The sequence below is a fragment of the Astatotilapia calliptera genome, chromosome 22 (assembly GCF_900246225.1).
Source record: "Astatotilapia calliptera chromosome 22, fAstCal1.2, whole genome shotgun sequence".
In the NCBI taxonomy this organism is placed as follows: Eukaryota; Metazoa; Chordata; class Actinopteri; order Cichliformes; family Cichlidae; genus Astatotilapia; species Astatotilapia calliptera.
This window is the reverse complement of record NC_039322.1, coordinates 17,189,680-17,211,589: the sequence shown is the minus strand read 5'-3', so window position 1 is coordinate 17,211,589 and position 21,910 is coordinate 17,189,680. Positions and strand designations below refer to the sequence as shown.

Below are 21,910 nucleotides of genomic sequence, written 5' to 3'. Positions count from 1 at the left end.
GCAATAGATTGGAACAGGAACAACACAATATCATGTACTCAACTTTAAAATATCTGCATATGATTGATTGTACAACAGAGGTGGTCACGAAGAAAATAAACACAGGTTGATATCACTGCAGTGGCCTCCTAAGAAATGTAGGAGGAATAAGAGGCAGAAGTAAAAGTTGAGAGGAGGAGGACATCATGAATCTTAGACTGTATAAATATATGCAATACTCGTCAGTCTGGATAGTAAAGAAATTTGTGGAATTACATGTTTCTGATGTCCAATATATTAACAATAGAGATTGATATTTAAATTAGCATTTCAGAAAAATGAATTACTATCTAATGGTAGATGAATATTGCAGATTTTTTGTATTTAACTTCAGATTTTAAGCATATTAACGTTGGTTAGTGTAATAACCAATGCGACCCGCACTCCAGTCCGGAAGGTGGCGCTAAGGTAACCAAAAGTTTTATCCCCAGCTGCCATTAAGATAAGGAGGAAGAAGCAGTCCCAAGCACAGGCAACCGAGCAGTCACAGAGAGGACGGAGATAGCTAGTCAGTATTACCAGCCATCCTTTTGTGTAGCAGAGTCAGGTTGCGACATTTAGTTTGGATGGCTGAAACTCCTGCAAAGACCCTGTGACCGGCTAGCGTGCTGTAGTCCACACATTTGGGAGAAACCTTACAGCAGCCTCTCCCAGCGTCTAGCCTCGCACTCCCTCCCCTAATCTCGCCGAGATGTCAGCTTTCTCCGAGGCGGCTTTAGAGAAGAAACTGTCCGAGCTTAGCAACTCTCAGCAAAGTGTACAGACACTGTCGCTGTGGCTCATCCACCACAGAAAACACTCGAAGACCATTGTCAACGTTTGGTTCAACGAACTGAAAAAAGGTAAGGCTGGTGAGAGCCGAGGAGTTCCTCCAAACAAACACAGCGAGCATGCTTCAGAGAGTGAGTAACATGTAGCTGCAGGCTAGCTCTGGCTAAAACTGCCAGACCAAACTGCTGTTAAAGTTAAAACACAGAGTCCCTGTTAGCACGGTGGCTGCTAAAGGCTGGCAACTTTCGGTCACTAGCCAAAGGTTTTCACTGCTTTGTCTAAGTAGCATTGTCGAAAAGTGACGACAACGTGTGTTCCCTTAAATGTGTTTGTGTTAGAAAATCTCCATAATCTCCCATCTTTGCTTATAGTAAGTCTCGATCAGTTAAAGCTGCACTAAATTAAACTTTATAACACCTGAGGGAATAGCTTTAAATTAAACCCACATCAACAGTTACAATGAGCTTTACTATAAAGCATAAAGGAAGCCACTTATGCTCATTTCTTTTCTCTGCTACAGTAGCTTTGCGTGATTAACTCATCAAAATAATCCTATACTAACCCTTGATAAATCACCGCAATTCATACACAGTATAGCTTTGCTTTAAGCCAGCTTTCTTCTGATAGGCTACTCCGCACAAACAAAAGGTTTGACTAGCACGTGGGTGGAGATTGTGCTCACAGCCAGAGCCGTTTGCTTGAGATGACCACATACAAGACGCACTCACTCTCCTCTAATCATCAATGCACCACCTAATAAAAGTGAAATGCCCTAAATAATAATATTTTTAAAAAATGCATAGTTGCAATGGTGCATATATTATATAAGGAGAAGCATAAGTAAATGTGTCGATGTTAAACGAACCACATGACCTTGTTTTAATTAAACATATGTAACAGTTTTAAGAGTAAGTGCATATTTATTCTTTAATTGCATTGCTTTTTTTGGCTCATTTAGCTGTGTCAATCATTTCACTGGAGAAAGACTATTGAACATTGTTGTGTGATAAAATATAAGCAATGACTGGTGGATCTAACTTTTTTCTGATTTTCATAGTATCTGATGACTGTCAATGATTTTTTTTTTTTTTTTTTTTATAAGAAAATGTTCACAAAGTTTATTAAGTAGACGGTACATAATGGAGTTGTTGAATTTATTCAGTGAGTTGGGTTGTAGGGACATCAGGCATTACTGTAATTGTAGCTAATAATGGTGCATTTTTCCTCGGGGTGCTAGTCAACAACCTAGTGATACCTCTTGTGGGTGAGGTATTTTGGGTGGTGACTGAGACCAGTGTTAATGGCAAGTGGGGATAGAAATGGCTCTCCACGGAGCTTTACACTCACCTCAGTGTCGACTGTGTCTCGTCCAACAACAACAAAGGCTTGTGCATCAGTTAGTTTATCATAAAAACAACAAACCGAGAAGGGGTGTAAGTATCCTTCACTGGAACTCAATCGGGCACTCGGCTTCTCCAGAACAAAGTCAGGCAAGAGCCAGTGCTCTATTGTTAAAAATAGTAAGAAGAATCAGCTTTTGTTTTTGATCTCTTTGATGCCTTCAAAATCCTGGGGCATACAAATCTGAACATGCATTTTTGTCAGATTGCTTCTTCATATCGTGCACTAAACTTGTGAAATAATATCCACAGATTAAATCTTTTTTTTTTTTTTAATTATTCTTTCTGCAGGGCCACCTTGTTCTGCATCATGCAGCTGATGTGACTGCACAGTTCGCCTGTGCATCTGGTGCATTGCTCATATTAAATTAGCAAAGGTCATAGCCTTGCTTATAGTGAAGCATAACGAGTATCTTGAATTTTTTAAACGTGGCTTTGCATATTAAAGATAAGATGACCTTTATTAGTCCCACATGTGGGAAATTTGTTTTGTTACAGCAGAAAGTGGGCAGTGCAAAGTTATATAGCAAAAATTAGAGAACACTGGAATAGAATAAGAATAAGATGCTGTACACAACTGTATAGAATAAAATACTATATACAATAATAAAAAACTGTTGAAGATTTAAATCGGCTCTATTTCATTTTTGTATGTCATGACTTCTGTTTTTTGTTTTTAGTTCTTTAGTGGTTAAAATGCGCTTGCCCATTAATAGGCATTGTTGTGTTGTACCTTTTTGTAAATCATAATCAGATAGTATGTGTGTTTCTTTGTTTTTTTTTCCAAACATGTGCAGCTCAGGTATCGCGCAAGCTGACCTTCCTGTATTTGGCCAATGACGTCATCCAAAACAGCAAGAGGAAAGGACCAGAGTTCACCCAGGACTTTGCTCCAGTCATCGTTGATGCATTCAAACATGTGTACAGGTCAGTTTTTATTGGACAAAGGCATGGATGGTTGTCCTGATGTCAACTTTCTCATTTTGTCATCATTTTGGATTTTAAATGTATGAAATTTAAGTAACATTTTAGAACTGGTTGAGGGTGGCAGCCATAAGTAGGCTTGATGAGAAGACGTGTATAAACACACACATACTGTATGTTCTAGGGATGCACACACTGATGTATTATGAGCTGATTACAATGTTTAAAATGACATTTTGGCCATCAGCTGTCCATCTTTGAACTTATTTCCATTAAAGAAAATGTGACAGAAGTGGCCAGTTGGCCTGTGGCGGTAAATGAGGTGCATCCCTAATATTTTCCCATTTAAAGAATTTCTATCCAAGAACTGATTTTTTTTTTTTTTTTAATTCAATTTTGTCCAGTCCTGACTTCAGGTTTGCAAAGCTGTTTAAAGCGTGTGTTCTTTCTTTCTTTCTTTTCTTTCCTGTGTGTTCCCGTGCAGAGATGGTGAGGAGGGCTGTAAGAAACAGCTGGGTCGGGTTTTATCCATCTGGCAGGAGAGAGCCGTGTATGAGAATAACCTGCTCGATCAGCTCTCGCAAGTCCTGTGTAAGTTCAACGAGCCAAAACCTGTACCAGCTTGTCAGTAGTGCTTACCATTCAATTATAGCAAGTGTGCTGTGTGCCTAGAGGTTTAAACTTGATAAGCATAGTTATATTATTTACTTGCACTATTTTGCAAATGTTTGCTTTATTTCTAAACATGCAGCTAATCAGGCTTGTGGCTTTAAAGTGGCTAAAGATGTAGTATAATACATAAAACGCACACCTTCAAACTGGACTTTTGACTTGTTATGTTTTGCTTTTCTTGCTTTTTATAAATCTTAGATGGAGAAAAGAAGACAAAGAAGAGGTCATATGAGGAGATCCAGCCAGATGATGAAGGCTTTGCCTCCCAGAGCTCTCCAACCGAGCCCCCACAGGTGCTGTCCTTGTTATACAGAGCAGTTATAAATACAGAGTGCTAATCATATAACACTTTGATCCACACACATGCTAGTTAATGATTTACAGCTGTCTGTGTTTTCATGTTTGCCTTTGTGTCTCCTCCTGAGTGTAAATACCTTCTTCTGCTCCCCCCTCACCTCTTGCCTTTATCATGCTCGCTATACCTCAGACGGCAGAGTTAATCCGAGCTCTGCAGGAGCTGGAGAACGCTGCTTCTGGCGACTCAGTGCTGCGTCAGCGCATCTCCTCCCTTCCTGCTGAGGTGCAGGACACGTCACTGCTTCACAGGATCACAGGTAAGGAAGCTCTGCGCACTTTATACCAAACTTTAGACAGAACATGTGTTGTTTAGACTGAGAAAATGTTGTTGAACCACTCTGATATACTGCACATTACAGAAAACACTTAACATCTAGATTCCTGTGAAAAATTAAGTATACTCTTAGTGCTTCCACAGGAATTAACTGATCATTAGCAAGCGTGAGGACCTCTATAAAAGGAAAGGAGGAAAAACATCAACAATGATCTTAGAACAGTTGTTCTAAGCAAATGTTCCTGGCCAGCAATCTGGGAATTAAGGCCATTTCCTGTTTGAAGTTGTCATGCCCTTTTTCTGCTGGGAGACAATCTAGCAGTTCTCACTATTTTATTATCAGGCAGTTAAAGATTTGGCTTGCTTAGTTAGCTGTGCACTCTAACTGTCCACCAACTAAAGCCTGTCTAAAATCGGATCATGCAAGAGGATGATGATTTCAAACACTGCAGCAAATTTTAAAACGGAGAGGCTGAATAAGATTCAAGGTGTTGCAGTCCAGTCCAGACATGAACCTGACTGAACTGCTGCGGTGGGACCCTCAGAGAGCTGTGTATAAACAATTGCCTCAAGTCTTAATGAACTAAAACAACAACGTAAAGACGATTGGGCCAATATACCTCCAGACAAAATGAGAGACTGATAAAGTCTTAAAAGAAATGATTACTTTACTCTTTTCCCATTGAAAGCCTCTTAGGAGTAAGCTTTGAGGCTCTTTTCTGAACTGAGTGGTTTGGTTTCTTTCATACTTCAGACCAACTTGCACAACAAAATGACCGGGTGTGCATCAGAAGTAGTGATTGTGGACTCTGTCCGTTGGAATAACCTGAAAACTATTCTAATGTTAATCAAAACCGCATCTTTGTTGATATAAACTTTTGAATCATGGGGTGTATTTAGTTTTGTCACGACTGTATTTCAGAGGAAATAAGGTGTGCACAAACAAGGGAGAGTCGAGACAAAAACATGGGATATGCAGTCGCCTGGACGTCCTTGTTGGGCCAAACAAACACTCACTTCTGCAGCTGACGTTCTTTCGCTCTGAAGGATACCTGCAGGCTTATTTATGGGAGAGAGGGGATGGCTCTGAAAGATATTGACCTTATGACAAAGAGAGATCATTTACATGAATGTGTAGCACACAGCACTCACTACAGATTTGATTACATGACACATGATTGTTTGTGTGTTTGAGTCTCCCTCGTATCTGTCTGACAATGCCCTTGCCTTTACCTCAGCAGAAACAAATTGAAGGTTTGATTTGGCACTGATTATACAGATGCTGTTTACATTGTTTCAGGATTGATGCATAACTGAGTGACGTGCATTTAGGCTTTGTTCTCTGCTCTCTCTGTGCTTTCTGTGCTTTAGATAAAGAATCAGGAGAGCGACTTTCCCGGCTGGTGGAGGAGGCCTGCATGCTGCTAGCAGACTACAGCGGCCGCTTGGCGGCAGAGATTGACGACAGGAGGCAGCTCACGCGTACACTAACGGTCTTCCTGCAGAGCCAGAAGGACGGCCTGGCCCAGAATGAGCAGAAACTTGAAGTGCGTGAATAAGTTTTTCTCTGTTATATGTCTGTGTGCGTCCTGTCTGCCTCACCTCTCCTTGGTGTTCATCTTTTTGTGCTGTGTGGACAAATTACGTTTGAGCACAAATTTCTATAAGTATTTTTACAAGTTTCTCAGCATGCTGCACGCTTTCTGTCATGCTTTTTTTTTTATTATTTTTTTTTTTTATAAAGCTACCCTGCATGTTTTTAGTGTTAGCCCTGCTGATGTGCAAACTGAGGGGAAGCCTCTCGATTAGATACAGACTTAATGTCTAAGTTATCTTTTCCCTCGTCACTGGCTTTCTCTTTGAGCCTTTTTCTTTCTGCTCACTTCACTCAGTGTGTCCTGCCTATGAGGTAAGTAGTAATCAAAATGAACCCGTTAGAGCTTTAAAAATGTAACCACTGAGTTTTCTTGTTTGCTCAAAGCTGTGCTTTTCACGTTGACGGTAATTGTTCAGATCTTATCTACAGGGCACCACAAGGATCCCACGTCTCATCTTTGTATCGTCACTCAGTCAATACCTTTTGTTTAAAAAAAAAAAGAAAAGAAAAAGTCTGAAAATAAAAAGTGAAAATGATTTTGTGAGTCCTTTTTTTGTGCTCTAACACCTACAGTTTACCCTCTTATTCAGGTTTGAAGGTGGTTTATGAAACGTACTTTTGGTTGTGGAGTTGACAGTAAATGGCAGTTATATACTTTAGGATTTTCTGATTAGTGGGAGATGTAGATCAGATATTTATCATAATCATTGTCATGATTAATAAACATAAATTAATGAGATTCAAATTTGATTAAAATCTTGTTCATTTATCTTTCTTGGTACTTTTGCTTTATGCTTTCTGAAGAGATTTATGTCATTTGCAACACGATGGGACACAAAGAGAACATAGTTTGTTTTTTTTCTTTTCCTCTCCCCTTCCCTCATTTGGACATTTCTGTTATCTATGCTGGAAAAGTACTGATGACCTACACACACTGCATGCATTGGCTGGCAGATATAGTCACTGAACACATTTGAGAAACATGGCACAGAAAGTAAAATGTGACAAGATTAAGGTGGGAAAAAAACATCAAATACATGGATCAGGTGAAATCATTTTGTCCACATGCAGTCCTGTTTTCAGTACCTTACACTGCACTTTGCATGCAGTTTGTGTGGCCAGTCTTTTATTAGGGGAAAAAAAAAGCTGTTGCAAAGGTAAATGTTTTTTGGTGCCCTTTAGTGTGGCTCATTACAGTGGAGGTTGATCTAAGTCGAGCAAAGTCATTCATAAACATGGAGAGAAAGAGCGTGGCATTTTTGCTGAATGATTTGGGTGTTTGGATAAAACTAAAACACCCTGACACACTGTTTAGTGGTGGCCACTAATTAAAATACATGAAACATGTTTATTGGAAATCCTTGAATTTAAATCTGAACTTTAACTGGAGCTTTAAGCTGCTCTTGGTCTGTAATCCATGAAGCGCACATTCAACACTTCAGTTTCTTATATTACATTATAATTTAAAATTACAATATGTGTGTGTATTTATCTCATGTAATACTGATACTGAGACTAGGGGGAAAAAAAACCAACACCATAAATCGGTGTGATTCAGACTGCAGGATCTTTGGCGTCTGATGGCTGTCTGTCATTGTGGACTTTTTCAGGAATACAAACGCAAACTGGCGAGGGTCACCCAGGTTCGAAAGGAGCTGCGATCACGTCTGAACAATCTCCCAGAAGGACACTACAACTCTTCGAACTGACGCGCTACTGACGCATCTGATCAGACGCCTGTTTAATATTTGATCTGTGACCTTGCCATAGTCCTCTGTTCCTGACTTTGGGGTGTATCTTTGTCTCTGTGCAGTAATCTGTGGTTCTCATTCTGTCTACAGCCAATTATTTATCCACGTGGGTTTATGAACATAAACATCTTATTATCATTTAGAAGATTTAAAATCATCCCGACACAGGCCTGTTGTGCTTTGGCCCCAGCTGCCTAACTTTCCAGCTTTCCAGTTGTATGGATGAATCTGGTGTGATATTTTTTTATTTATACTGATTAAGATAATGCATCAGAGTACATTGCTCTAGTGTGATCATTCATTTTAATTTGCTGTATTCTGCTGGCATTACGTTCCCTTTAACTGTCTTAAGTTAAGGGTTATAGATCCTTGTTTGTAATAATAGCCTCAAATGTCTGAAACTGAGTAGGAAGCCATGTTCCTTAAAGCAAACCCAAGTGTGTATTTATGATTTACTGTTTGTGAAAGGGGAATGTAAACCATTGGTCAGTGTACATATTGTAGTTTGCATGTAAATATGGAGTTGTGCCTGCTCCTTGTCATAAGTGCTTTTGGTTTGTAATTGTGTCAACATGGTGAAGAAAATGTTGCTCATTCAAATTAATGAGCTATGTCAGATATCCACAGTACGGAAAGGGTGAGATAATGGGTTTTGTTGTCTTGTTTACTGTATCGCTCCATAGTTTTATCTTGGAAGTCTCCTGAATGCTGTGCAGATGCCTCACACAGCTTGAGAAGTGCCCCGGTTTCCAAAGCCAGACTTAAAAGGAAAAGGAAAAAAACAAGCTGTTTTTGTAAATATGAAGCAAATGCTTAGAACCAAATAAACAAAGTGCACAAATGTTTTATCGTCTTATCTGCAGTATGTGCTATTGAGTGCAATTAAATATGTGAACACCAGGGGGAGTTCCTTTTTTACGCCTCTGTGGCGACAGCCTCGGTCACGTGGGTTTCTTAGAGCGAGCGTCCGCCCATCAACCAGGAAGACGAAGCTATTTTTCCCCTGGTTTCTTAATAATACAATAGCTGTGTAAACATTTGTTGGATATGATACAAAGTATTTAATATAGAAAACAAAAGAAACAAAACACGCCAATTCGCTAGTGTTACAACAATAACGCTTGCTGATCACAACAGTTAACTAGCTTGGTTCAGGCGATTTAGCTAGTAAACAGTCGCTAAGCAGGTAGCTTTACCTCTAGAGGGTACGGCCACTGATTAAAGTTCATGATGGATAACTTCGAAACGCCATATGAGGAGGAGGATATCGCGTTTATTGAATGCGAGGTAAGCATGCTAACGTTAGCTGAGAGACGTAATAATTTGGCGAAAGCGAGGTTCCCGGAAAAAAGGAAGCGTGCCGCGAGCAAAGCTAACGTTTTTAGCTAGCCTCTGGAGGTATATGACATCGGACGTGAATTAGTCCTGCTCTTTTTGACCTGTTCGGGTCAAATTCCATCAATTTTTACGTTTGACTGCAGTGATTCAGCATGTGATTCTTTTAGCTTGAAAATGTCATGATTTTTCATGAAGTGAGGCAAAAGTAAAATTAAAATTTGAATGGATCTGGGTCGCGTATTTACTCAGAAGGATTCTGGATCCATCACTGTGGGGAAAATCAAAGAAACGTTGATTTTAGGCAACCCTGAAACTAAAACTGTACATACCAAGTTGTGCGTATTTTTTACGGGACAAAGGTGGCAGAGGAACCTTCGTTAAGTCACGAAAATTGCCTTTGTTGTAGAGGTGGGCGAATCGATCCAAATATCTGTAGTATCGATAACAACGCTGGTATTGATATACCAGATACTAGTGCGCTATTTGTTTCTCTTCTAAGTTCAGTAAGTAGCCAAATGAATCTTGTAAAATCATGAACACATGCACAATGAAAAATGTCTGAACCTTTTTGTGTTAACCATCAAATCTGTTTTATTTATAACCAATAGCACATTTAAACAGAAGTTAACTCAAAGTGCTTTTAAGACAGACACATTTACATTGCAGGTCTCCAAAAATCCCAGTTGTACACGAAAAGCTAAAATGTGTCCCACACATGCTAAGTACCTGCTCTAAGTATTTAATAAATTTGTTTTGATATATGGTAGTCATAAGGATTTTTATATGATCCAGAATGAAGAGTTGAGTGTTTTAATGGTTGTAACATTCTTTCCATCTCATTATAATATCTTTTAAACATTACAGGTGCTACATTTTCACCTTAAGTAAAATAGGTCATCATATTTTGTGATATCTCATGTTTTTCTCCAAATATAAGTGTTGTAAAATCTAAAAAACACTCACCCTGTTCTCTGAGACATCAATTAAGGACTATTAATCATTTTATTAATGTCAGATAGACTATTTATACTTTATAAAGATATATGTATATTAGAATTTGTTTTATACACTTGATGTGAAGGAATTCTTGGCCCAGTTCAATTTTGACACAGACTATAGTATGAAAGCATATAAAATGAACAGTATTCAAGGGTTAAAAGTGGTCATATAGTTTAGAGTTAAGTTACCTTTTGTAACTAAAATACAGAATAAGGCTTAATTTAGTGTGTCTATTTGTGTCTGTCAGCTTATTGTTATTAATTCATCTGTTTTTTGCTCTTTCTCAATCAAGATCTGTGAAAAATCCTTAAGGGGTGATACCCTGTACAAGATACACCTGACCACCCCAGGACATATAAAGGTACTCAAGAAATCTACTTGTGTAGAAAGCTAAACATTAATAGTAATGCAGTCATTTAAAATGTATTCAAAAGTGATGTCATCATCGTTTTTGCATTATTCCATGTACTTTCTCTTTAGTCTCAGATTTCCACAGGTACCAGACGTCTGTGAGAAACAAGTTTTCCAAGCTGCTCACATCTTTTAATTTTTTTTTTTGTTTGAAGCCCACCTACAGTTTTCCCCTCCTGGTTTAATTCCTGGTTTTGCATCTGACAGCTCTTCCTTTTTCAGTCTTGACAGTCGAACACATTGTTTCTTCTGAAGATTTAAAAAAAAAAAATCATGTTACAGTAAGTACAAGAGTAGTGACAACAAAAGTTGACATGGGTTGCCTCTCTTCAGCCGTTGCCGTCAAGGGTTCAGTGAGTTTTGAGCTACAGAATCAACCAGGAAAGCTGGATGCTTTCCACCTTTGTGTTTGACTGCTATGAAGAAGCTGGATTGGCCATTTCAGAAGAGTACTGTGTCTCTCGCCATTGCAGTAAGTTTGTGCAAGGATGACAGGGTAATATTTAGTTCGATGATGTATAACAGAGTGTGAAAGCCTGCCTGGCTGTGTATTTCACACAGCATTCTTCTTCTCCTTCAGTCTGGGAAACAACTACAATTACTCTTGGAGCGAGCAACTGACAACCTGAAAATGGCAAGTTCTGAAGGAGTCTTGAAAAAGGCAGGCTTGGTTGGTTCTTTGGGTGAAGGGGTTTAAGGATTTCTGCAAAGAAAAGCCAGACATTTCTTCTCAACACTTTGCTCACCTCCCCAGATGCAGATGTTCTACTAAAACCAGGCCCCTACCACCATCTGCCTTTTTTAGTGGCCCCTTCACATCAATGCATCCTGAACTTTGCGCCAATAATGGACAGTTGTGTTTGTTTTAAAGGAGGAAAACAAACTTGTTTTTCTTTTTAATAGTGGCCACAGACTATGCTGACACAGTGGAGTTTCACAAAGGAAATGGTCTTGAACCATGTCATGTATGATGTGTCAGCTTCATAAGTCTTTGAACGTCTTCCTGTTAATGCCCAAGAAAATTTCAGGAACTTGTCTGCTGTGCCTTTGAGCCAGGTTCGGGTCTGTTCCACTAGGTAAAGTCATGTGAGCTTTCTTGGTTGTTCTTGTTCATTATGTTGGGAAGTGTGCCTTCCAAGACACACGTGCTGATTTAACAAGTGACTTGTTGTACAGTCAAGCCTGGAAGACAAACTGAATTAAAAAATACAAAACAAAAACAGTGCACTGTGGAGCCATGGCAACATTTCTTCAGCTTCTTACTTTCTCTTCGTTTGTTGATAGTGACAGTGTCGAGAGACAGGAAAGCGGGGAGAGAGCGAGATAGGGGAAGACATGCAGCAAAGGGCCGCGGGTGGGACTCAAACCCGGGCCTACTGCTCTCTGGCCATATGGCATATGGTCACCTGCTCATCTCGCTGAACTAAACTGGTGCCCTTCTCTTCCTGTCTTTACACTAGAGGAAGTCAGCCACTGTTTGGTTATTTGGGTAGCTATGTTTTGGCAGACCTTATTGCCAAGTGCAGAATCTGTGTAGCACATAAGCAGAAGTTGCTTGAACTGAGTTCCTGTCTTTTGGCTGTTTTCTAACCACTATCGCAAATCAGCTGCTAATTCTTGGATGGTGCTGGTTTGGCGTTCCGCTGAGGCGCAGACCTACTTAAAACTGGTTTTATTTTCTATGAGCCAGAAAAATGTATACGTAGGTATACATTTATACTTTCCTAGCAGCGCTGCCACCACCAACAACGACGACGACAACAAGTGCAAGGAGGCTACTCTGCAGACCTCTACAGCTTCAGTTTGACATCCGTACTGAAGCTTTTTGTAATGGTAAAGTTTTATTTGGACCTTGGTTTAGCCCCAGCAGTGTGCTGGCGCATTTCATTCCTATAAACAGTTCCTAGAAGGATCCCTCCAGATGTTTCAATAGAACTTTTGGTCATCCTGAAGAAAGCTACATCCTGCTTCTTTGCATTAATATATTCACATGCAGATATAACTCCCACCTCCCGCGGTGGGGGTTTAATTTATACAGTTGTGTGAAAAGTGACTGGAGTACAAACTCTTTAGTCCTTAACTGCTTTATCTCTTTATGATCTAACGCACACTAAGAAGACAGGTGTGGACAGGCACCTTTACTGCACCTCATTTGAGCTGTGGTTTTGGTTTTAATATGCGTTTGATTCCATAAAATAACTCCTTTTCTGTTTGTAGCAGAGGTGAACTACATCCAGTGTTGTTTATCCAGCACTGATTGACTTTATTTTTATTGTTCTCCTTTCGTTCCTGGCAGAAAGAGAGTGGCTTAGTAACTTCTGGTAAGTAGAATTCATCTTCCCTCTTTTATTATTTTTTTATTTTTTCATTCCTTCCCTGGCCATGTGTCTGTTCTGATGGGTAATTCAATGTACATGTGAATAGTGCCCATTCCGGTTTGAATGGGCAGCAGTTTTGTTTAGAAGTAAATGTATAAAGATACCCAGAAGTCAACGTGTAAGGACAAATAGTTTGTCCAGATTTTGTTTTTTCTTTGGTGGTTTGGCTTAGGCTCCTTAGATGCATCTCAGGTTATATCTGGACCACTGACACAAAGCCCCAAACTTAACATCAGTGATCAAATCGGTTAACATCGGCTGCAAGTCAGGACTTGTTTTTGAACATCAGTGTGTGTTCTCACTGATGATGTTGTGGCTTTTTTGTCTGCCAGTGTGTGTTCAGCCATTTTGTTTTCTTAATTTGGGTATGGAGAGTTAGAAATTTGAAGTTTATTTAAGAGATTTATACTTTTCATTTAGCACAGTGCAGTGATTTCATGTTTATTTTTGAAAATGAAATGGAAGTCTGTATGAGGAACTGGATTCACATCGACTCAGCTTTCTGCTCCAACAAATGTGGACTTTAAAATGGTCACATGGCTTCGATGTTTCCAAGTTGATATTCAGATAAGTTTTTCATTATGGCGTTGGGCCAGACCATCTTCAGAGCACCTTGATATTTGGTCCTATAGGACTGCAAGAACGTTTTCTTAGGTTTGCTGACTGTTGGACGTAGTACCCCCATTTTTCTGCATCCACACTCCTGGAACTCGGAATCATCACAGTTCTTCACAGGGTTTTTAGGGTAGGTACTTTCCCAGCAGGGAAAGAGAAACTTTGAGTGATGAAGGTGTACACATATGCTCCAGATATAAGTGTGCACTGGTCAAACAAAGGAATGCAGCACCAGAAGAGTGAACATTGTATTGAAACGAATCCTCTCATTGCATCTGTCACGCAATGAAGAAATGCAAACAGAAAGTGAAGAACATGAAACACAATTATAGGAAAACGTAAGATGTCAACAGGGGTGACGTGTCAGGAAAGCTACTACATGACTTCAGAGTTCCTATTAATGATGTGAGTGCAAATGGGAAACAAGGCTCAGAAGGTATGTAATCACCTCAGTGGGTAAACACAGTCTCCAAGAAGTGAAGTGGATATTAATTCAACAAGTGTCTGGATTTCAACTGGGGGATTTAATACATTTCTTCCAAAAGATACTCCATCTTTTGGTTTTGGTGGTGGTGAAAAGTGCAGTCTAATGTGGGAATTACAGTACTATGTTTGTGTAGGTATTTGCCCACGCAGAGGCAACCTATGCAAATGCACTTGTGTGCGGTTCTCCAAAGCCCCAACAGCACATAGCTCAATGTGGACGATGCAAGTCCAGTGCTGACTGGTTGAAAAGTTGCCTGGAATAGGAAAGGGACCGACAGCAGAAGTCTAACATGAACGGGAGAAAAAAAAGCCTCTCCGCGGGTGCCTGAAGGACCAACCAACAGCAGCCCAAGCAAGCCTGGGCACTGGTTGTTACTGTCAGCCCCCTGCTGACAGTAAACAGCTACACCATGTAACAATGGTCTGCAGAGCTGGTGGTAAACTCTGCAAACTACCAACTTGAAAGCCGTAAGTAGAAGATTACACTCGGATAGCTGAAGACGCTACGGAGAAGAAGTCTTGGCATACTTTTTCCACTTCTACCTGGTGGACTCATCTCTGTAGATGGGTCCACAGGGTCACAGAAAACTTGCAGCGATGTGGATGTATGTCAGAGCATCGCTCTAACCATCTAATGATCAAATTTCCATCACGTGGACCCAGTTTGAAACCTTCCATAGTTGGAATGGTGAAAATGATTACACCTGTGTAAAAAGCTACTTTCAGCTGCTCTTTTATTCACCAGGAGTCGCCACAGTGGGTAGATGATTTGGCAGGTTTTTTTTAAACTCTGGATATCCTTCCCGAGGCAAGCCAAACGGGATGTTTGTCCCCTTCTTGAGTTTAAACTGGATATTTCGCTGTTAGAACCACTGCAATATGGAGCTATTGTTACACCTATGTAACAATTTTCCCCAAACTCTTCCATAGGTGAACCCATAAAACTCCTTTAATGACCCAAAAGGATTTGAATTGACTGATTGGTTGGCTGATTAAAATCAGCAGATATGGGCCTTTCACAGATACATAATACACATATCATTTGAATCTAGTGTTTGACCCAGGGCCTTTCTCTGTGGAGGTCACATGTTCTCCCTGTGTCTGCGGGAGTTCTCTCCGGGTACTCAAGCGTCCTCCCACAGTCCAAAGACATCCAGTTATTGGGGTTAAAGTAATTGGTGATTCTAAATTGCCCATAGGTGTGAATGGTTGTCTGTCTGCCCATGTTAACCCTGTTGCGGATTGATGACCTGTCCAGGGTTTACCTTGCCTCACACTCACACCAAGCCACCTGGGATAGACTCCAGATCCCCCACCACCTTGAATTGGATAAGTGGAAAATTATTTGTTTTTTTTTTAAATGAATGGAAGGATGGAAAATAAGTATCAGCATCTGCCCCCAAAATCCCATATTCGGGGAGCTGGGTATGGATGGCAGTGGTGCCATCTTTGATTGTGGCTCCAAAGCCGTGATCCAACATCTTACAGCGAGAGAGGATCAAAGCTGGCTGTTCTAACAGCTTTTCTACCAAAACAGAGGCTGGGGAAATTTTCTGACAGGGTCAGAAGTTTAGGACAGCTCACAGTGAAACGTCAGCCATGACCTGTGTCTACTACCCAGCCAATGGGAATGCAAGAGAGACATCAGCATATGTGGGGGAAAAACTGAATACATGTAAGTGTTACATTCCCTACCACCTGTTTCCAACACAGAGGAAAATGTGTCTTAGCTGTGGCAGCTGCAGTGTGTCTACATCAGTTTACAGGACCCGTGACAAGGTGGACATAGCAAGGAAACAAACAATGAAGATTTTGCAGCGGTACGTTGTTGCCCTTGAGTCAGTAGGTATTATCGTACAGCCTTCATGCATCAAACTTGATGTCCTACCCATGCTTATTAGATCACTGCCGCAGAGCGTGTTGGTGCCTCAAGCGATTAAAGCTCCTGCCACTCGTGCCCCAAGAATGAACCCTGTTTCAAAGCCACTTTGATGTTTTGCACTTGCCATCGTGATTCAAAAACAGAACCAACTGGGCCTGCGTTTGTATACGTGCCGCTGAGCGTGACTGGATGCTATTTACCATGAAGTGCACTTGTAGAAGCATCTGCATTTGTTGGGTTTCTCTGCTCATTTAGTTTTTCTTTTCCTTTCTGGATCTTTGCACTTTTTGCCAAATTTGGTTGCATTAACAGCCTTTTTGTGATTTAATTATGGTGTTACATGATAAGTTGCTGAAATAAATGTGTAGCATTGTCGTATCAAGATCAGAAAAAATACTGTACTGCTCTTAAACCACACATGGCTACTAAAATGCAGCTTTTCCAGTGTTGCTCTTCAAGCAACAGCTGCAGCTTGTTGGAAATCTTCACAACTTCTAAAAATGTCAGTCAAACAAGCTGTTTGCACAAAATTAGATGGCACTGGCCAGCCTGTGTCTGTATGACTCCCTCAAAATCCACTCTGACTAAATTTAGCAACTATACATATGTATTCAGTTATTCTAGTGGCAGGACATCTGTGGGTGCACTAATACTCCACACTCAGATGACGAAAGGATAAGTAAACATCTCTGCAGATCTGTCCAGAGTTTGGTGTAATGTCTTTTATAAAGGAACATGTTGTACAAGTATGCACTTCAATAACTTTGTTTTATTTATGCCTTTTGCACAAGTAAATTAAACATTTACACCATTATTGGGATATTTTTAATACAATAATATTGGGATATTGTAAAAAAACAAAAAAAACAACAACATTTCTTAGTTGGTAATATAGGTACCATTAGAGTTCAGATGTTTTTTGCCATTAAATCCATTATGCCACACAAGGTACATGTTTCAGAAAATCATGGAAACATTTTTTTTCCTTGTCTGATGACATTCAAAAAGCAACATGAAATAAATAAACTGTCTGGACTAGAAGTTCTACTGGGGCTCATACATTAGATGATAGTTTATCAGAAATCTAAGATAGTTAAGATCTAAGCTGAAGATTTTATACCATTCAGCTGCAGCTACAATACACCAGGCCTTGTCTTATATTGACTTATAATCTTCCCTTACCCCTGTTAACCCTTAATAAAGACTCATCCTCTAATAAGGAGTTTAAATTGAAGCAGTTAGTATTGCTCTTGTCTTATTGTTATACTGTGATGATGACTTTTATAAACACTGTGTAGTTTTTGTCTTTTTGCTAACTATTAGCATGTGGCTTCCCAGGACGGTCTGTCAGAAGACACGTACCGGAGTTTAAGGATATTATAGAGTACCTGGATTACCTGAATCTGGATGAGCCTATCATTGGTGAATAACTTTGCAGAAAGTTTTAAGCAGATGTTTTTTGTTTTTTTTAAAATACCAGATTATTTGATTGTTTTTAACTTTTTGCTTGTTCTTAATTTCCAGGTTTGAACTTTTTGGAAGAGGGGCCTCCTAGTGACCGACAAATAGGCCCCAAATACTTATGTAAGCTCTGTAATCAGTCAGCCGTCCTTGCAGAAATGGTCTGTCATGTGATTGGACGCAAACACAGGCAGAAATATGTGGTAAAGCATTCAGAGCATTACTTAAATACTTCTTTGTTATTCTGTTTTTCTTTATAATAAGATGTTAAAGCAAAGAGAGATCACATTCCCTTTCTGTCTATGTAGGAATTGAAGCGGCCTGACTTGGTGACCTGGGATAGACCCTCTGTACAAACCCTCGGGGGGAAGATTATGCGCGCCAAAGCAGAAATAATAGAGAGACAGGATGGGAGAGGGACTCCAAAGGTATGCCAGATGAATTACCCAGATTACACACCATATTTTTTGTGCTTCTAAAATTCTATACATTTTGTTACATACAGTAAATGTTTATTATTCATGTTTTTTTTTTTCCCCCAGTCATTGTTCAAAAAGGGGAACGAGAGTAGATCAAACAGCTCAAGAGGTACCTTGATTGATAGTAAACATGGTTAAAAAGTAAACGTTTGGTTGTATTTTTCTCTAATTATGACTTTATTATTAGCTTCCCAAAGGCCGAGGCAAAACAGGGAGCAGACGAACCCACAAGATTTGCCACCACTCCTACCCGAACTCAAGGACTATCACCGAAGGAAGCATGCCTCAAGTTACCCAAACGCATCTGCATTTCCTCCGAATGACCCTAACATGAACGTAGACAGGCGCAGCCAGCGGGAGAACAGGCTTAGCAATGAGCGCACCAGAGATGAACCGCGAAGGTCGGATTTTAGGGAAGGCCATGCGTACAGAGAAGGCTACATGGACTCTGATTATCGTCATCAGTATGAAGAGGGATATGGTGGCGATTCACAAAGATGTTTGGCACTTGAGCAAGGTGATGCTCCCAAGTATGATTTTAGGGAGGAGCTGCCTGGTGGCCTCGGTCAGTCTGACTATTACCCTGAGGGGGTGCCTCCTTATAGAAGAGCCTATCCAGAAAGAGAGTCTGTTCAGGATTTCCACTCTGAGGATGTCAGGGGTGGGAACGGTCGTTCTGAGTATTCACCCTCCCAGGCCATGTACCCTGAAGTTGATAAACTGCGGTGGTCCCTGGAGAGGGAAGCTGATAGGCACGACGGTATGAACAAAGCAGGTAGACAGGGATCAAGTGAACCAGAAGCCAGGAGGAGGAACTTCTCTGCATCTATGGAGGGGGACCGATCACGTGACAATTTGTTCAATATAATTCAAGATTATCGTCATGAGATGAGAGAGGTACATCAGGATGAGGGAGTTGATAGGAGAGCAGGAGGCCCAGCCTCACAGAGACACATGGATGTTGGCAGAGCCATTTCTAACATCCCAGAGCCATTCAGGCGGTTCCTGAAAGGAGGCGCCGAAGATGATGTTCACGGTAAAAGGAAAAGAAAGAGCCGCTTCTCTGATGCTACTCCAGAGGAAGTGGAAGGGACAAGGGAGATGTAAGTGTAAAAATTGTAGTTGTTTTTTTGTAAGTGTTGTGGGCTTTTTTTTTTTTTTTTTTTTTAAAAACCCAAAAAAACATGTTTGATTGCTGCTTTAAGGTATGGGGATAATTATGGATCTCCAATTCCAAAGTTTGGAGGTGACCCAAGGCCAGGTAGTGCACCAATGAGTGGAGGACAATTTTCAGACATCTACAGAGAACCACAGGTACCGTAGTTTATTTTCACATCACAGTAGAGTAATATCCAGTAAAACAAATCTTTATTTGAGCAAGACCTTTTGCTTTTTTAGGGTCCACATCATCCTGAAATGAACCAAAGAGGAGGCTCTGAGTCGGAGGGCGTCTTTGATATGCTGGTAAGATGATTAATCCTTATTGGCGACTTGCACATGTTTTTGTTATGCAACTATTCACTCAAAGAGTTCTCAGTGTGTTGTTTTTTTTCCCTTTCACATTTTCTTAGAGCAACATTGAAATTGAGAATGCTGAAGAGGCTGACTTCTTGAAAAGTAAACTTTGCAACCTGCTTAAAGAATTCAAAACAAAAAAGATGGAGAAAGCTGTGGTATGTGTCATTCTGCACACCGCCTGTCTTTTTAATATAATATTAGTAGAAGAACACAAAGACTTTGCTTATATTAACAAAACGTATGGTTTTGTCATGGTAGCAGAACAGCCACGGTCGAGAAGGGATCCCCAGAAACTACAGCAACATGGAGCTGGACCCTCGACAGCCGCCGTTCGAAAGGACCATGAGAGATGATTCGCACCACAGACAGCCAGAAGACCTCGACTTCAGAGACTGGAGGCAGCGTGAGCATCTTCCAGAGGAGCGGCACAATGTTTATCCCCCCCCTGCACACGAAGAGTCCAGATACTCAAAAAGAGGCCGCTTTGAAGGTATGTGCACAGTGCAGTTTATTTAAGCCCATTAGGGTTCAATAGTCTTTTATAAAAGTTAGACATCGATAAAAATAACACGAGCATAATTTCCTTGAAAGATTTTAGGCAAAAATAAGTACAGCTCAAAATAAAGGCAGACAGTAGATGGCCACTCAATAGTTGCTTCTTTAAAGACTCTTTCATCCATTAGTAGAGCTGCTTATACCAGAAAGGTAGGGCAGATCAGTTTCTATAATACCTGCAAAGTTTTCCCTAATGTTCCAGTCAGCAAGGCTTTCAGTTCATCCACACCAGAGCTTCGACCAGCTGACGTAATTTTCTCCATGGTATCCCTCAGGTGATGTGTGGGATTTGGGTCAGGGCTCTGGGAGGGCCCCTCTATTAGAATATATTCTTCAAGTCAGTTCCACATGAACAGGTGTCTGTAGCAGAATAACCACAGGTATAGTTCATCACATTAACAACAGGCATGGTTCAGGTGTGATAAACAGGAGAGGGAGGGGTATAATCATGCCTTTTGTCTGGAATTGTGCTGTATGTGTTGTTGTATGGGTCGAATGCCAATTTATTGACGTATTAATAAAATAAACTTATGAACTTTGAGGTTTTGATGAAATTTGATGGGATTTTCTTCTTTGAATGTATTTTGAGTTTTGTTGTGGTATCCTTTTAGGATAGTTTAGTTGAATTTATGTATAATGAGGCATAGTTTGCAAAGGTGTCCAAGTTGAGCTTTTGATTTTATGTACTGAATGAATTTGATTGCATCGTTAAATAAGATAATAAACAATAAGTTGTATATTCAGCTTCCCTGTGTCAGAGGAAGTGTGGCTGATTCCACTTTCTTTCATGTAATTCAATTTCATTCCTCTTTTTTTTTTTTTTTTTTTTTTGTCAGAGGAATCTGGAACTCCTCATACAAACCGCTTAGATGAGCCGCCCTTTTATCCTGAAAGGTTTCCAGAATCCCTGCCCTCTCGTGACTACCAGCCTCCTGTTGGAGAGTTTTTCGACTCTCACTCTTCTGCACCTCCCCTCCACATGGATCAAGAATCCAGGATGCCCAGAGGACCCCGGTACTCTAACAACCTGGACAAAATCACCTCCGCCCTCCTGGAACTTGTGGCAAGGAAATAAATGTCATCACTGGAATCTCCTTAATAATCATTTATTGTAATGCAGTGTTTTAAGGTAAAGTTCAGATTTTAAAATGTGATTTGGGTTTAAATTTCTTTCCCTTCATTTTTCTTTCTATTTTTTTGTTGTTGTTTGTGTTGGATATTTGCAAAGACCTTGGTTGATCAAATGTTGACATCTGGTGTAAGAATTAAAACATTTGTCTACTGCAGTTGTAATCATTTCATTTTTTCAAATTTCTTACTGACCAACAACCAGAGAAGTAATACTGTTATTGCCATCGTTGTATTTCATATTTTCAGTGAATTTATTTTGAATTAACTGAATTAATTTGCGATCATTTGAGCTTTGTGGTGCTTTATCATGCTGGCTGCAGCCATTAGAAGATGGGAACACTGGTTATAAAGGGAAGGGCTTTCATATTTATGCCAAATTCTGAACCTACCATCTGAATGTTGCAGCAGAAAGTGAGACTCTGAGGAAAACACTGACTGCGCTACAATCTTCTATTGCCCAATTTTGCTTAGCCTGGGCAAATTGTAGCCTCAGTTTCCTGTTCTTAGCTGACACAAGTGGCACCCAATGTGATCTTCTGCAGCTAAAGCTCATCTACTTCAAGGTTGGACTTATTGTGCATTAAGAAATACGCTGCTGCATAAATTGTGTTTAATGAGTGGTTATTTGAGTGACTGATGCCTTCCTCTAAGCTTGAAACAGTCTGTTCTCTGACCACTGACATCAACAAGGCATTTTCTCTCAGAGAACTCACTGGATATATGGATGAAGCTTGCACACAAGAATTTCACTCACATGTTCTGTACCAGTGTACCTGCACATGTGATGTGACAATAAAAGTGATTTGATTTGATATATTTATTTTTTTGGTTGACTGTGAAGATCTCAGTTGATCAGCAGTTTCTGAAATACT

The 21,910-nt window shown here is 40.2% G+C and overlaps 2 protein-coding genes across 6 annotated transcripts; both read left to right on the top strand.

Annotated features, from left to right (window-relative positions):
• The first annotated feature begins 481 nt into the window (after window positions 1-481).
• Window positions 482-8,630, top strand: LOC113015053 (regulation of nuclear pre-mRNA domain-containing protein 1A). 3 transcript variants are annotated; one of them, XM_026156961.1, is made up of 7 exons: window positions 482-881; window positions 3,008-3,137; window positions 3,619-3,725; window positions 4,005-4,099; window positions 4,294-4,420; window positions 5,809-5,984; window positions 7,645-8,630. In XM_026156961.1, the coding sequence occupies exons 1-7, from the start codon at window positions 731-733 to the stop codon at window positions 7,741-7,743; spliced, it is 885 nt and encodes a 294-aa protein (XP_026012746.1). In that variant the 5' UTR covers window positions 482-730; the 3' UTR covers window positions 7,744-8,630. The 3 variants fall into 3 exon arrangements, with proteins under 3 accessions (XP_026012746.1, XP_026012745.1, XP_026012747.1); XM_026156960.1 differs by lacking the exon at window positions 7,645-8,630 and adding an exon at window positions 6,464-7,638; XM_026156962.1 differs by lacking the exon at window positions 7,645-8,630 and adding an exon at window positions 6,330-6,528.
• A 93-nt stretch (window positions 8,631-8,723) lies between these two features.
• Window positions 8,724-21,193, top strand: LOC113014138 (uncharacterized). Of its 3 annotated transcripts, none has more exons than XM_026155456.1 (13): window positions 8,724-9,072; window positions 10,415-10,483; window positions 12,830-12,854; window positions 17,233-17,316; window positions 17,419-17,558; window positions 17,664-17,783; window positions 17,898-17,943; window positions 18,022-18,937; window positions 19,040-19,148; window positions 19,233-19,298; window positions 19,406-19,507; window positions 19,611-19,842; window positions 20,744-21,193. In XM_026155456.1, the coding sequence occupies exons 1-13, from the start codon at window positions 9,013-9,015 to the stop codon at window positions 20,980-20,982; spliced, it is 2,208 nt and encodes a 735-aa protein (XP_026011241.1). In that variant the 5' UTR covers window positions 8,724-9,012; the 3' UTR covers window positions 20,983-21,193. The 3 variants fall into 3 exon arrangements, with proteins under 3 accessions (XP_026011241.1, XP_026011240.1, XP_026011239.1); XM_026155455.1 differs by having other exon boundaries at window positions 17,218-17,316; window positions 19,614-19,842; XM_026155454.1 differs by having other exon boundaries at window positions 17,218-17,316.
• Window positions 21,194-21,910: the final 717 nt, after the last annotated feature.